This window comes from Physeter macrocephalus, chromosome 17, assembly GCF_002837175.3.
Source record: "Physeter macrocephalus isolate SW-GA chromosome 17, ASM283717v5, whole genome shotgun sequence".
Lineage (NCBI taxonomy): Eukaryota > Metazoa > Chordata > Mammalia > Artiodactyla > Physeteridae > Physeter > Physeter macrocephalus.
The window spans coordinates 4,729,116-4,746,285 of NC_041230.1; the positions used below are offsets into that span (position 1 = coordinate 4,729,116).

The 17,170-nt window shown below is 42.8% G+C and overlaps 1 protein-coding gene across 7 annotated transcripts in view; it reads right to left on the reverse strand.

The window, feature by feature from the left end:
- Window positions 1–17,170, reverse strand: part of LOC102981650 (zinc finger protein 773-like) — a 34,560-nt gene that overhangs the window by 9,901 nt on the left and 7,489 nt on the right. For 4 of the 7 annotated variants that reach the window (XR_008615444.1, XR_003676545.2, XR_008615445.1 and 1 more), the window contains exons 3-8: window positions 12,161–12,199; window positions 10,247–10,373; window positions 9,584–9,703; window positions 7,275–8,914; window positions 4,795–5,346; window positions 2,711–2,767 (exon numbers count right to left, since the gene is read on the reverse strand). Coding sequence is in view for 1 of the 7 variants with exons in the window: in XM_024116933.3 (XP_023972701.1) it covers window positions 7,740–8,914; window positions 9,584–9,703; window positions 10,247–10,373; window positions 12,161–12,175 (1,437 nt within the window). In the remaining 6 variants the exon portion in view is untranslated. Of the gene's footprint in view, window positions 1–2,710; window positions 2,768–4,794; window positions 5,347–6,932; window positions 8,915–9,583; window positions 9,704–10,246; window positions 10,374–12,160; window positions 12,200–17,170 lie in introns of those variants that run through there. The other 3 variants (XR_003676544.2, XR_003676546.2, XM_024116933.3) reach the window with 2 other exon arrangements.

Consider the following 17,170-nt stretch of genomic DNA (forward strand, 5'->3'; position numbering starts at 1 on the left):
GAGCCTGCGCTCCGCAACGGGAGAGTCCACAGCAGTGAGAAGCCCGCTTACCGCGCAAAAAAAAAAAAAAACAAAACAAAAACTCCTCAACAAAATACTAGCAAACTGACTACAACACATTAAAAGGATCATACACCATGATCAAGTAGGATTTAGCCAGGGATGCAAGGATTCTTCAATATATGTAAATCAATCAATGTGATACATCATATTAACAAATGAAAGAAAAAACCCATATGATCATCTTGATAGATGCAGAAAAAGCTTTTGACAAAATTCAAAACTCATTTATGACAAAAACTCTCCAGAAAGTTGGCACGGGGGAACCTACCTCAACATAATAAAGGCCATATATAACAAACCCACAGCTAACATCATTCTCAGTGGTGAAACACTGAAAGCATTTCCTTTAAGATCAGGTACAAGACAAGGATGTCCACTCCTGCCAATAGCTGCGGAAGTTCTAGCCACGGCAATCAGAGAACAAAAAGAAACAAAAGAAATGCAAATTGGAAGTAGTAAAACTATCACTGTGCAGATGACATGATACTAAGAGAAAATCCTAAAGATGCTATCAGAAGACTACCATGCTCATCAATGAATTTGGTAAAGCTGAATACAAAATGAATGCACAAAAATCTCTTGCATTCCTATACACTAACAATGAAAGATCAGAAAGAGAAATTAAGGAAACAATCCCATTCACCACTGCAACAAAAAGAATAAACTACCTAGGAATAAACCTACCTAAGGGGCTTCCCTGGTGGCGCAGTGGTTAAGAATCCGCCTGCCAATGCAGGGGATGTGGGTTCGAGCCTTGGTCTGGGAAGATTCCCACATGCCACGGAACAGCTGAGCCCCCATACCACAACTACTGAAGCCTGCATGCCTAGAGCCTGTGCTCCGCAACAAGAAAAAAACGCCACTGCAATGAGAAGCCTGCGCACCTCCACGAAGAAGTAGCCCCCACTCGGCACAACTAGAGAAAGACTGTGTGGAGCAACAAAGACCTCATGCAGCCCAAGGTAAATACATAAATAAATTTATTAAAATAATAATAATAAAAATAAACCTACCTAAGGAGGCCAAAGACCTGTACTCAGAAAACTGTAAGATGCCGATGAAAGCAATCAAACATGACATAAACAGATGGAGAGACAGACCGTGTTCTTGGATAGGAAGAATCTATATTGTGAAAATGACTATACTACCCAAAGCAATCTACAGATTCAGTGCAGTCCCTAACAAATTACCAATGGCATTTTTCACAGAACTAGAACAAATAATTTTACCATTTGTATGGAAACAGAAAAGACCTCGAATAGCCAAAGCAACCTTGAGAAAGAAAAACGGAGCTGGAAGAATCAGGCTCCCTGACTCCAGACTATACTACAAAGTTACAGTAACCAAAACAGTTTGGTACTGGCACAAAACCAGAAATACAGATCAATGGAACAGGAGAGATAGAAAGTCAAGAGAAAAACCCACACACCTATGGTCACCTAATCTATGACCAAGGAGGCAAGAATGTAAAATGGAGAAAAGACAGTCTCTTCAATAAGTGGTGTTAGGAAAACCAGACAGCTACATGTAAAAGAATGAAATTAGAACACCATACACAAAAATAAAGTCAAAATTGATTAAAGACCTAAGTGAAGGCCAGACACTATAAAACTCTTAGAGGAAAACATAGGCAGAACACTTTTGACATAAAGCACAGCAAGATCTTTTTTGACCCACCTCCTAGAGTAATGAGAATAAAAACAAAAATAAACAAATGGAACCTAATTAACCTTACAAGGTTGTGCACAGCAAAGGAAACCATAAACAAGACGAAAAGACAACCCACAAAATGGGAGAAAATATTTGCAAACGAAGCAACTGACAAGGGATTAATTTCCAAAATAATCAAACAGTTCATGCAGATCAGTATCAAAAAAACACAAACAACCCAATCAATAAATTGGCAGAAGACCTAAATAGACATTTCTCCAAAGACATTCAGATGGGCAAAAGCATATGAAAAGATGCTCAACATCACTACTATTAGAGAAATGTAAACAAAAACTACAGTGGGAACCACCTCACACCGGTCAGAATGGCCATCATCAAAAAGTCTACAAATAATAAATGCTGGAGAGGATGTGGAAAAATGGGAACCCTCCTACACTGCTGGTGGGAATGTAAATTGGTACAGCCACTATGGAGAACAGTATAGAGGTTCCTTAAAAAACTAAATACAGAAGTACCATATAATCCAGCAATCCCACTCCTGTGCATATATCCATAGAAAACCATAACCAGACAAGATATAAGCAGCACAATGGTTACCGCAGCACTATTTACAACAGCCGAGACATGGAAGCAACTTAAGTGTCCACCGATGGAGGAGTGGATAAAGATATGGTACATATACACACTGGATAAAAAAGCCATAAAAAAGAACAAAATAATGCCATCGGTAGCAACATGCATGGACCTAGAGACTGTCATACTGAGTGAAGTAAGTCAAACAGAGAAAGACAGATGATATCACTAAAAAACAAAAAATAATAGAAATAAACTTATTTACAAAGCAGAAATAGAGCCACAGGTGTAGAAACAAACTTCTTGTTACCGGGGGAAAGCGGGGAGGGGGGTATAATTTGGGAGACTGGGATTGATATAAAGACACTACTATATATAAAACAGATAACTAATTAGGACTTACTTTATAGCACAGGGAACTCTACTCAGTACTCTGTAATGACCTATATTGGAGAAGACTCTAGAAAAGAATGGATATATGTATATTTATAAGTGATTTACTTTGCTGTACACTTGAAACTAACACAACATTGTAAATCAACTATACTCCAATAAAAATTATTTTTAAAAACCCCAAAACCCTCTAAGTGTGTGTATGTTGTAAAACTGAGTTTATGTAATGTATAATAAGTCTGTATCAAAATCTAACAATGGGATAGTTGAAAAATATGTATAATTTCATTCAAAGAACTAAGTTAAAATTAGTAAGAACAAAACAAAATTAAAAAGTGGAAATGTTCATTTAAATAGAATGGTTTTAACATATATACTAGACAAATGCATGCTGTATATACACAAGAACAGATGGCAGGTATGGCTATAAATACAGAAAGTAGACCAAAAACAAAAAGAAGAAAAAAGAAACACATAAACAAAGAAGAGCCTTCAACAGGGGAACTTATAAAGACATTTTACTCATATACTCATATCTACAGAATACAGCACAAGAAAGGAAAATGAATGTGTTAGGGAACTGAAACCGCCCACCTCGGCCAGGCACAATGATAACCACTTGCCTGAGTTGTCTCACAACAAGAAGTTCCGATAAAGAAAGAGGTGCTGCCTCTGAAAGCTAACTGGGAGAATTTGGGAGGGTCCGAAAGGAGGAGGGAAGAGATGATATGTCCTGCCTACCTCCCAGAATCCCCCTCACGCTGGAATCCAACTTGGCTGAGAGGTGAGTGCACCACCAGGAAGGACCCTGAGTCAGAACAACTGGCCAGAGACAACCCGGAAACTAACCCTATTACCATAAAAGCTGAGATTGCGAGCATCATGGCAGAGCAGTTCTCCTGGGTTCCCTACTGTGTTGCTCTTCACCCAGGCACCCCTTTTCAATAAAGTCTCTTGCTTTGTCAGCATGTGTGTCTCCTTGGACAATTAATTTACGAGTGTTACACAAGTGCCCACTCTCAGGCCCTGCAAGGGGTCCCCCTGAAACCATGCAACTCAGATTGGGACTTTACTTGAGATCACACACCTGTCTCAGGACTTAATGAACCTCAGGTTCTTGAAGTCTCCTCACAGAAAGAATTCAGTGAGAGACAACGTGATAGGTAAGAAGTGGACTTATTTAGGGAGGAACACACTCCACAGACAGAGTGTGGGCCATCTCAGAAGGCGAGAGGCCTCAAAATATGACGTGGTTACTTTTTATGTCCTACGTAATTTCACAGGCTGAGTGGGAGGATTATTCCAACTACTTCCCGGGAAGGGGCAGGTATTTCCCGGAATTGGGCCACCACCCACTTTTTGGCCTTTTAGGGTTAGCCTTAGAACTGTCAGGGCACCGGTGGGTGTGTTATTTACATGCTCATGTATTACAATGGGAGTATAATGAGCCTCAAGATCCCCTGGAAATCAAATCTTCCGCCATCTTGGACCTAATTGGTTCAAACCTGTTTGTTTTAGTCAAGTCCTATGGATATGTCATTCCTTTAAAGGCTGTGCCCTGCCCCCTTCCCTCCTGTTTCACCTCTTTCTCCCACAAAGGGATAGCCATGAAAAACACGGGTAAAGTCACACCACATTGCACAAAAGAAGAAAAACACATCATAAAACATACTACATTCATAAAAAACTTTTAAAACAAGCGAAACTAAACAAGACACGTCAAATAGTTTCCACATAGTTGGCAAAACTATCAAGAAAAGAAAGGAAATGCTTACTTCAAACAGCAGCCAATACATTAACTTGGTGGGGATGGGGATAATTAATTGTTTTGGAAGAACCCCACAGGCTGCTTCTGAGGTCCTATTTATATAGCAATTTTGGTCTGAGCGGTGAACGGATATTAATCTCAGAGCTTCTTCAACCGCACATTGAAGTTCTCTGCAATTTTTTTTCCCACGCAGGTCATATTTCAAACTTTGGAAAGCCAAGTTTTGGGGGTACAAACAATAACTACAGGACACTAGTAAGAGAACACAGATAAAACACTGCTGAATGAGAAGAGTTGGGGGAGGGCCCGGATGACGCAGCATTTACCTGAATCCGACATATCTGCGCCGGCGCCAGCGGAGTTTGTGGGCGAAGGTGGGGCCCGGGCACGGCGGCACCAACCGCCCAAGACAGGCCGGATGGCGCCCACGCCGAGCCTCAGACGAAGCTCAGAGAAGCGGGCACGGCGCCTTCCTGGCTCCCTGACCTCTGGCCTTCACAGCGTTGCGAAGTTCCCCGCCTGTGAACACAGCCGACTTTACAAAATAACGACCTCAGTCGACGCCGGAAAAGCTGCCCAGACTCCGTCCTCTAGAACGGAAGTGGCTCTTTCCTGAGCCTTCATTGGCCCACGAACTGGCGTAGTTTTTTTCCGGGTAATGCAGTTCACAGGCCTCTAGAACCTGGCAAGAGGCGGTGCTCCCCGCCTACAGGAAAAGCCCCGCCTCACTGCCGGGGCTCCTGGGAAGTTGTCCTGGAGGCTCTGAGGACGGGGGCGGGGCTTCACGCTTCTTAAAGGAGACGAACCCAGATTTCCGTGGAATGTAGTCTTCGCTGATCACAGAGACACAGCCATAATATTTCAGATGTTTCCGAAACCTACAAAACCAAACGGGCACATGATACCAGGTTGTCACTATGACACAAAGTTCATGCATCCATAGCTGGGGTCTATTAAACATTGGCTTATTGCTCTTCCAAAGTATGTAGGCTAAAGCTTTAGACCTCACTGTGTTAGGTCAGAGTCAAGAGAACAAAGACTCCAGACAGGGGGCCATAGTGAACAAGAGAGAGGAGGAATGTGGGGTGGCCATAAGCAGGTGGACCATGTGTTGCTTCTCTGGTTCCCTCATTAAAGAGTAGAGCCAGTGATGGTGTCCCATTCAGGGACACCATTTTTGAACATGCATCTGTGAAGAAGCATGTAATGAAATACACCTGCACACACCGAATACCTCACCTTTTCTCTAACTCTGATGCCCTTTCCCCACACCTAAGACCACGCTGCCTCTTTATACCTTAAATATCTTAAGCACATCGCCTCCGGGAAGGTGAAGACCCCAATGATATTAAGTGTAGAAAACACTAATTGAATGGGAATAAAGTAAATCAATACTAGTTGCCTGGGAGCCCTGGGAGAGACGTCAGAAGGTGGATATGGGAGTGATGGATGTTTGTAATTATGATGGTTCTGTGGGTTTACACGTATTAAAACTTAATCAAGCTGTACATTTTAGGTATGTTCAGTTCAATGCATACCAACTATACAGCTCAATTAAATTTAATAGAAATTGGCTTCACATAAAAAGTCTGAATCTCTTTTCTGAATCTCCTTTTCAGTAGAACTCTGGCAACTACATGTTAACCCCATCACATCTCCTTGTCTCATGGGAGGGATTCTGTTGTGGTAGCAATGAAGACCGGTGAGCAATGAAAGGTGTTTCCACTTGAGTTATCCAGGAACTGCCTGCGTCCTAAAAACCATATGCCTGGACTACACGATTTCCACTTTTATTACCCATTATCTTTGCTATGCAGCAATGGCCTTGAGATAAACAATCTGCAGATGCTATGGGATCCAAAAACCTTTACATTATTCAGCCTGACACTGACTGGGACCTCAGGAGAGAAACCGCTCTGTAGCTGAAAATTTTTGCAAAAACATTATCATAAACAGCCACAGTCACGGGAATACTCATGGATGCAATTTTAGAATAGGTTCATCTCTTTTTGTTTGCTAGTCACTCACTCCCTATTAATTCCCTGTTTCTGTACCAAATATGGTTCCCACCTGATGTGTGTAATGTAACGCTCAGCAACACCAGCCTACCATGTTATGGACATTATGGCACATGGCTCTTTTCCAGCTAGACCTAGAGAACTTCTTCTCTTGAACAGTACTGGGGTCATGATGTGACATCCCGTGTGAAAAAAGAGAACTTACGCAGCTCCAAAAAACACTGGTGGTTCATACAACTGTCCTCATCTCAGGGTGACCTCGGGACCCACCAAAAATTCTAACATCCAGGTCACATTAGTCCCACAGAGCCCTGTAGTCTACCCCAGGAGGCTTTGGATAACAATTCAAAGTAGACCAAAACTGGAGTGAAAATCATTCTCCGCCATGATACTATCCTTATTGAAGAATACAAAGATTGGAACACCCACAAAAGACGTGGCTTAAACTATAGTCTTTATTTTTTCACAAAGCAGAGCAAATGGAGGCAGATAGTTCCCAAACAGAGTGACCTGGAGCTAGAAACATCCATCGTGAGCATGACATGAAACAATACCACCAAGGAAAATAAACTTCTGTAAGCTGCCAAGGGAACCCACATTGGGTCACCATGGTCAAAGCTGCTTAGGTCCTGTCCTTGACGGAAGAGAATGACAACACCCAAGTGCTCAGGCTATTCATGCTTCCCTCCAGGGGATAGGACAGCACAAAGGACTACCTACCCTGATCACAGTGCGATGACTGATGCCCAGTACTGGGATCTGCCACTTGGGAGAGGTAAAAAACTTACAGTGATATTGAGTCCAGCAAGGGCCTTGCACAGGTAAGAAAGTAGAGCGTAGCTCCTGAAAAGCTTCCTATGAAGCCGGTACTCATAGGCAATCTGCACACGAGGGCTGTTCAGATGTATGGCATTCAATTTCCAGTTGATGACTTCCTCAGAGAGTCTATTCAGTATGATGTATTAACTAAGGAGACAGCTCATTGGCTGCTCTCCTCATATCATTTGAAGGCCCTTCTCCAACTGAACTTTCTGGTATTGAATATGGTAAGACCTTTGGCTGAAAGCTTTCCTACATTTGCTGTACTCATAGGGTCTGTCTGAGCTGTGAAGTTTCTAGTGCTCAGTCAGAGCAGACCTTTGACAGAAAACTTTTCCACATTTGCTGCACTGATGAGGCCTTTCTGGGGTGTGAGCTTTTCGGTGTTGAGTAAGCTGGATGCTTTGGCTACAGAATTCTCCTCAGGGTTCTCCTCATATGGTTTTTCTCCAATGTGAACTCTGGTGCTTAATAAGAGTAGAGCTTTGGCTAAAACACTTTCCACATTCACTGCACTTATAAGGCCTTTCACCAGTGTGAACTCTCTGGTGTGTAGTGAGAATAGAGTTTTGGCTAAAACATTTCCCACATTCACTGCACTTGTAAGTCTTTGCTCCAGTGTGAATTCTCTGGTGGACCTGAAGGTGGGCCCTTTGCCTAAAGGACTTCCCACATTCACTACACTCATAAGGCCTTTCCCCAGTGTGAATTCTTCTATGTTTAATGAGGCTGGCGATGTACCTAAAGACTTTCCCACATTCACTGCACTCATAAGGCCTCTCTCCAGTGTGGACTCTCTGATGCTGAACAAGCATGCGTTTATAGGTAAAGGCTTTTCTGCATTCTCCACATTCATAAGGTCTCTCTCCAGTGTGGACTCTCTGGTGCTGAACAAGTTTGCTTTTAGTAATGAAGGTTTTCCCACATTCACTGCATTCGTAAGGCTTGGCTCCAGTGTGAATTCTCTGGTGCACAATAAGTTGGGCGTTTTGCCTAAAGAACTTCCCACATTCTCTACACTCATAAGGCCTTTCCCCAGTGTGAATTCTTCTATGTATAACAAGGTTGGAGTTGCATCTAAAGACTTTCCCACATTCACAGCATTCATAAGGCCTTTCTCCAGTGTGGACTCTCTGGTGCTGAGCAAGCCTGTATTTACGGCAGAAGGCTTTCCCACATTCACTGCACTTGTAACGCTTTTCTCCATTGTGAAAGGCCTCTACAAACTCGGTGTCCTTTTGTGGAGTGACCTGGTGCTGGAGAAGGCCAGAGCTACAAGGGAAATCTTTCCCAGGCTCCTGGAATATGAAAGACTTCTTGGATGCCTGGACGGTGCGGCTCTTCATAAAGGTCTTACCCACGTCTCTTCTAAAGAGTTCCTCTCCACTGTGCTGGTGAAACTGCACACCTGCCCCGCAGAGTTTCTGGCCAGGGTTTGTGCCAAGGTCCTCAGCTAGATGCAAACCACCTTCTAAGTACAGGCAGCACCTCTCCCAGGGATAGGACTTCAGAGTGGACAGGTCTGCCTCTGAAGTATTTATTTGTGGCACTTCTACAGAAACATTCTGCTCAGAAGGTGTCTGCTTGTTCTCTGCTATATACCAACACCCTGAAAGCAGAGAAACATGGGTAAACTTGACATAGAATTTTGGTAGAAGGAGGCAGCCCCATCACAAATGTGTGTCTGACATAGAAAGGAATAAATCTATGGGACTGTTTTCAAGAGAAAAAGTTGCAGAGAGGTTAGGAAAGCCCTGCTGTACAGTACTGACCCTCTACACATCACAGAACAGGGAGAACTCACCAGGCAAATGACAGAAGGACGGGGTGGAAGGCATAAAGGAGCTAGGGGTCCACAACTCATTCCTCCAGGAACAGTTTTCACTAGGACCTTGGCTGCTGGTGACATGTGTGTGCTATGTGGACAGCTATGTCCAGGTCCAGGAAAATCTGATTTTCACTGAGTAGCTGGCGTTCAAGGACTATTTTGAGGAGAGGTGCAGACCTCATGAAACATTAAGTGTAGGTGAACAGTGGAAAACACAGCAGAGCGAGGATGGAGAGGAACAATGAAGAGTGGAAGACAGAGAGATGAGGGATAATCCTGGGTTGGAAGCAGAGTAAAAATCACAGGAGGCAAGTGTCAAGGATGGAGGAGAAACAGAAATGAGGTAGACAGTCACTGGCCTTGACACCAAAACAGTGTTGGGTATGGGACATGTTCCTGATATGAGGTGAATTGAACCATGATGTCACTTCCTCCCCCAATGCCAATTACCAGGTCCAGGCCCAATTTGAGCCCCTCTTGCTCTGTCTGGAGTCATGTCCACTCTGTCATGTACCCGAGGTTCTCCTCTCAGCTCCAGCTGGACAACATGGGACCTAGAAGATGAAAGTCCTAAGAGAAAGACACGACAGGTGAATGAACAGTCAGTACTGGCCCAGGGGACTACCAATCCCAAAACAACCTCAGGAAAAAAAATATGAAACAAAAAGAATCTTTGAGATGAGGGTCTCACAGAAACAGCCAAGAAGACCCCACAAATACTGACCACATTAAGTTCCAACAATTCCTGGAATGGTGAGGCCCCAAGAAATGTCAGCTGGAAGATGGCAGAGCCTGGAGCACAGAGGTACATGGGTCTATGGAGTCAACTTAGCAGGGAGTGGCTGAGACTAACGGAACCCACTGAACTAATTCCAAGTCTTATGACCCAGAAAAACTTCACTGAAAAAACTTCAGAGCTGCTGGTATTGGGGATATTTCTGAAAGGAGGTCATATACACATTCACTCAGCCTTGGCACCAACAACACAGATGAGAGGGAAGCAGTAACAGAGATGTGCCCACTGTCTAGCTGTGAAAAAACAGACTTGCCTTTGGAAAAAAGGGGAAAGGCAGAGACCTGTCCAGGATGCTGGGATAGGTGTGAGGGCCTTACCCAATGATGCAACAAGTGCAAAGGTCTCCAGCATGACATCGCGGTACAGGAATCTCTGGGCCTCATCAAGAAGCTTCCATTCCTCCTGGGAAAAGTACACAGCCACGTCCTCAAAGGTCACAGAGCCCTGTGATGACAGGGACAGATGTCTCCATAAGCAGCCTCTCTCCCCAGGACCCCATAAGTACCCCTAACCCATACTCACTCTGGGTTCGTCATCCTCCCCAGCTCCCTAACTTAGAGGGCACTGGTACCGAATAACTCTTCATACTTCCTTGAGCACTAGGTACAACTCTCAGCAACAACAGGTAGGTAGGTGGACAGATAGATGCCATCTAAGCTGTGGGCCTGGAATGCATGGCTCCCTCCCTCTCCTGCAAGACAACAGCCTGAGAGTCCCCAGGATCATGTCGTCGCCCAGACACAAATAAACTTGGGCTCATCGTTCTCTCTTAAAACTCCTGGTATGAGGGCCCTGGGGCAATTTGGTCACACACCTTCCCCACATACATATTACTCACTGGCTAACTCCTCATACATCTGATCCCCATCACCACCACCCAGCCCACAAAACTGGCATGTCTCCTGCCTCCTCACATACCCTCCTGCACATGGCATCAGAAAGTTCCTGCCAATGCAACAGAATCCCATCATACCCCAACTCTCCACTGGCCTGTTCTGAAGGCTTCCCCACCAGGCCTTGTTCCTGACTTTAACCTCAGTCAAAACATGCAAATCTAAATACGCCTGTTCATGTTCCACGTCTGTATTGCACATTATGTCTCTTCACCAGTTGCAATCTCTGTCCATATAACACCCATTCAAAATCCACATCCACTTGACACACCTTAGGTAAACTCATCTGACATTCTGTCAGAAACTACCCAAGTTCCACCACAAAAGCCTAGAAAGTGCACAGGAGGAAAAATAACCACCAGCCTGACTTTACTATCACTTCACCTCCATTCTGCTTTCCCTCTGCATCAATTTATCAATTTCATGGCCACTCCCCCATAAAAACCTGAGCCACCTGCTGGACTTTCCTTCCCCCCCACCTTCCCGCTGATGACCACTCTTCTTGTCTTTGTGACAGCCCCCCCTCTCTTCCCTTGTCACCTAATGGCATCCTGAAACCTCCCCCAGCACTCTAGATCTGCACGTTCAGCCATCCCCTTGTCTCCTATACTTGGACTCACTGGAACATCTGAGAATCAAAACAGCCAAAACCCAATTCCTACTATTCTCACAGAAAAGGACTGCTACCACTGACTTCCCCATCTCAGTTGATGGCACTACCACCCTTCCAGATGCAAAGGGAAAAAAAACTTGGAGTCATCCATGAGCCCTCCACATTAGAAAATCTGGTCAGCCCCTACTTTAAAAGCAAATCCAGAAGCCAAGTATTTCTCCTACCTCCGCATGCACCACTTTGGGCCAGCAAGAACTAATGTGCATCTGGATGACTGCAATAGCCTCCTTCATTACCTCCTTGTCTTTCTCTTCCCCAGTCTCTTGTGCACTCTGCAGCCAGGAGGAGTCTCTTAAAACCTAAGTCACATCGCTTTCCCTCTCTGTTCCAAAAATTCCATGTCTGCCATCATTCTCAGAACAGAAACCTCTTCTCAGGCTACCATTCTAGGTCTAACTCTGGCCCCCTTACTCTCTGTTCTTACCAGCTGTTAACAAAGACCTACAAGTCCTAAAACACTCCCATCTCAATCTCATCCTCAAACATTTGTACATATTACCAGCTATACCTAAGACAACCTTTCACAGCTCAGTCCACTGGCTGCCAAAAATGGGAATCTGTCCATATAACCTCTGGCCTGGACTTGGAAACCTGGGCTTAGGGTCCCCAGACACCAAGTCCAGGAAGAGTGGCAGCAAAAGACTTCTAGGACACCTGACACTCACCAGTGCAGGGTCCATAAGTGGTTCTGCTGAATGTGGAACCTGTGGGAAGAGTAGGGCCATGTAATATTAATTCCCATCAGCAACATAGACAAAAAAGATTAATGAGTGAACCATTTAATATTTCAGGCGAAGACAAATGCTCAAGAGGGAACTAAAGCATAAAAAAGGGCAGAAAATGTTATGGTTGTACCATAAGGTCATGTGGATATCTTCAGAAAAGGCTGTCCAAAAGTGGGACAAACAAGTGCAAAGCCTCTCTATCAGAGTCATGCCTGGTGTGTTTGAGCAGCATCCACGAAGTTAGTATGACTGGAGCCCAGTGAACCAGAAAAATAAGGGATCGTGTTGGCAAGGAAATGGTGTTGGCAGGTCATAAAGCACTATTATAGTCCTAAGTCACAAACATCAAAATTAAGTCTCATTTTACGTACAGGTCTGTTTCTGACACTTCCATTTGATTCCCTTCTTCTGTTCATTTCTCCCTTGCCAATAATACATTTTTCTCTTCTTGTAGCTTGTAGTTGGCCCTAACATCTGATCAGAAGTTCGTATATTATACTTCCTTTTCCAATTTTACGTGGTTATCTTATAAATTATTGCTTTATATAAAATTTCAGCTTACATAATCCATATAATAAATTCTGATTAGAAATTATTATAACATCATGGAGACTGGTTCAAGATGGCGGAGTAGAAGGAAGTGTGTTCACTGCTTTTTGTGAGAACACTGGAATTACAACTTACTACTGAACAATCATTGACAGGAAGACGCTGGAACTCAGGAAAAAAGATACCCCACATCCAAAGGCAAAGCAGAAGCCACAATGAGACAGTAGGAGAGGTGCAATCACAATAAAATCAAATCCCATAACTGCTGGGTGGGTGACTCACAAACTGGAGAACACTTATAGCACATAAGTCCACCCACTGGAGTGAAGGTTCTGAGCCTCAAGTCAGGGTTCCCAACCTTGGGGTCTGGCAACAGGAGGAGAAATTCCCAGAGAAACAGACTTTGAAGGCTAGCAGGATTTGACTACAGGACTTCGACAGGACTAGGGGAAACATATACTCCCCCATATATGCTTGGAGGGCATACACAAAGCAGTGTGCAGATCAGGACCCAAGGGGAAGGAGTAGTGACTCCAGAGGAGACTGAACCAGATCTACCAGCTAGTGTTGGAAGGTATCCTGCAGATGCAGGGGATGGCTGTGGCTCACCACAGGGACAAGAACAGCGGCAGCAGAAGCTCTGGGAAGTACTCCTTGGCATGAGCCCTCCCAGAGTCCACCATTAGCCCTATCAAAGAGCCTGTAGCCTCCAGTGCTGCGTCGCCTCAGGCCAAACAACCAACAGGGAGGGAACTCAGCCCCACCCATCAGCAGACAAACCAATTAAACTTTTACTGAGCTCTGCCCACCAGAGCAACACCCAGCTCTACCCACCACCAGTCCCTCCCATCATGAAGCTTGCACAAGCCTCTTAGATAGCCTCATCCACCAGAGGGCAGACAGAAGAAGCAAGAAAAACCACAATGCTGCAGCCTGTGGAATGAAAACCACATTCACAGAGAAACAAACAAAATGAAAAGGCAGAGGACTATGTACCAGATGAAGAAACAAGATAAAATCCCAGAAAAACAACTAAATGAAGTGGAGATAGGCAAACCTCGGAAAAAGAATGGAGGCAAAGATCAAGAAGACGCAAGAAATGTTTAAAAAGACCTAGAAGAATTAAAAGAACAAACAAACAGAGATGAACAATACAATAACCAAAATGAAAAATATACTAGAAGGAATCAATAGCAGAATAACTGAGGCAAAAGTCACCTAGAAGACAGAATGGTGAATTCACTGCTGTGGAACAGAGTAAAGAAAAAGAATGAAAAGAAAAGAAGACAGCCTAAGAGACCTCTGGGACAATGTTAAACGCAACAGCATTCGTATCATACAGGTCCCAGAAGCAGAAGAGAAAGACAACAGACCCGAGAAACTATTTGAAGAGATTATAGTCGAAAAATTCCCTAAAATGGGAAAGGAAATAGCCACCCAAGTCCTGGAATCACAGAGAGTCCCAGGCAGGACAAACGCAAGGAGTAAAATGCTGAGACGCATAGTAATCAAACTGATAAAAATGAAAGACAAAGAAAAATTATTAAAAGCAACAAGTGAAAAATGACAACATACAAGGGAACTCCCATAAGGTTAACAGCTGATTTCTCAGCAGAAACTCTACAAGCCAGAAGGGAGTGGCATGATACATTTAAAGTGATGAAAAGAACCTACAACCAAGATTACTCTACCTGGCAAGGATCTCATTCAGATTTGATGGAGAAATCAAAACCTTTACAGACAAGCAAAAGATAATTCAGCACCACCAAACCAGCTCTACAACAAATGCTAAAGGAACTTCTCTAAGTGGGAAATGCAAGAGAAGAAAAAGACCTACAAAAACAAACCCAAAACAATTAAGAAAATGGTAGCAGGAACATCCATATCGGTAATTACCTTAAACATGAATGGATTAAATGCTCCAACCAAAAGACACAGGCTCGCTGAATGGATACAAAAACAAGACCCATATACATGCTGTCTACAAGAGACCCACTTAAGACCTACGGACACAAAAGACTAAAAGTGAAGGGATGGAAGAAGATATTCTGTGCAAATGGAAATCAAAAGACAGCTGGAGTAGCAATACTCATATCAGATAAAATAGACTTTAAAATAAAGAATGTTACAAGAGACAAGGAAGGACACTACATAATGACAAAGGGATCAATCCAACAAGCCCTTAAACATGAATGGATTAAATGCTCCAACCAAAAGACACAGGCTCGCTGAATGGATACAAAAACAAGACCCATATACATGCTGTCTACAAGAGACCCACTTAAGACCTACGGACACAAAAGACTAAAAGTGAAGGGATGGAAGAAGATATTCTGTGCAAATGGAAATCAAAAGACAGCTGGAGTAGCAATACTCATATCAGATAAAATAGACTTTAAAATAAAGAATGTTACAAGAGACAAGGAAGGACACTACATAATGACAAAGGGATCAATCCAACAAGCTATAACAATTATAAATATATATGCACCCAACATAGAAGCACCTCAATACATAAGGCAAATGTTAACAGCTATAAAAGAGGAAATTGACAGTAACACAATAATGGTGAGGGACTTTAAGACCTCACTTACATCAATGGACAGATCATCCAGACAGAAAATTAATAAAGAAACACAAGCTTTAAATGACACAGTAGACCAGATAGATTTAATTGATATTTATAACATTCCATCCAAAACCAGCAGATTACACTTTCTTCTCAAGTGCACACAGAACATTCTCCAGGACAGATCACATCTTGGGTCACAAATCAAGCCTCAGTAAATTTAATAAAATTGAAATCATATCAAGAATCTTTTCCGACCACAACGCTATGAGATTAGAAATCAATTACAGGGGAAAAAACGTAAAAAACACACACAGAGGATAAACAGTACGTTACTAAATAACCAAGAGATCACTGAAGAAATCAAAGAGGAAATCAAAAAATACCTAGAGACAAATGACAATGAAAACACGACGATCCAAAACCTATGGGATATAGCAAAAGCAGTTCTAAGAGGGAAGTTTATAGCAATACAAGCCTACCTCAAGAAACAAGAAAAATCTCAAATAAACAATCTAAACTTAGACCTAAAGGAACTAGAGAAAGAAGAACAAACAAAACCCTAAGTTAGTAGAAGGAAAGAAATCATAAAGATGAGAGCAGAAATAAATGAAATAGAAACAAAGAAAGCAATAGCAAAGATCAATAAAACTAAAAGCTGGTTCTTTGAGAAGATAAACAAAGTTGATAAATCTTTAGCCAGACTCATCAAGAAAAAGAGGGAGAGGACTCAAATCAATAAAATTAGAAATGAAAAACAAGAAGTTATAACGGACACCACAGAAGTACAAAGCATCGTAAGAGACTACTAAGGGACTTCCCTGGTGGTACAGTGGTTAAGAATCCACCTGCCAATGCAGGGGACACAGGTTCGAGCCCTGCTCTGGGATGATTCCACATGCCGCGGAGCAACTAAGCCTGTGCGCCACAACTACTGAGCCCGCGTGCCACAACTACCGAAGCCTGCGCGCCTAGAGCCCGTGCTCCACAACAAGAGAAGCTGTCACAATGAGAAGCCTGCACACCACAACAAAGACACAATGCAGCCAAAAATAAATAAAACAAATATATTTTTTTAAATTGAAGAATAAAAGCCATATGATCATCTCAACAGATGCAGAAAAAGCATTTGACAAAATTCAACACCCATTTACATGATAAAAACTCTCCAGAAAGTGGGCATCGAGGGAACCTACCTCAACATAATAAAGGCCATGTATAACAAACCCACAGCAAACATCATTATCAATGGTGGAAAACTGAAAGCATTTCCTCTAAGATCAGGAACAAGACAAGGATGTCCACTCTTGCCACTATTATTCAACATAGTTCTCGAAGTCGTAGCCATGGCAATCAGAGAAGAAAAAACAAAAGGAATACAAATTGGCAAAGAGGTAAAAGTGTCACTGTTTGCAGATGACATGATACTATACATAGAAAATCCTAAAGATGTCACCAGAAAACATCATTATCAATGGTGGAAAACTGAAAGCATTTCCTCTAAGATCAGGAACAAGACAAGGATGTCCACTCTTGCCACTATTATTCAACATAGTTCTCGAAGTCGTAGCCATGGCAATCAGAGAAGAAAAAACAAAAGGAATACAAATTGGCAAAGAGGTAAAAGTGTCACTGTTTGCAGATGACATGATACTATACATACAGAATCCTAAAGATGCTACCAGAAAACTACTAGAGCTAATCAATGAATTTGGTAAACTTGCAGGATACAAAATTAATGCATAGAAGTCTCTTGCATTCCTATACACTAACAATGAAAGATCAGAAAGAGAAATTAAGGAAACAATCCCATTCACCATTGCAACAAAAAA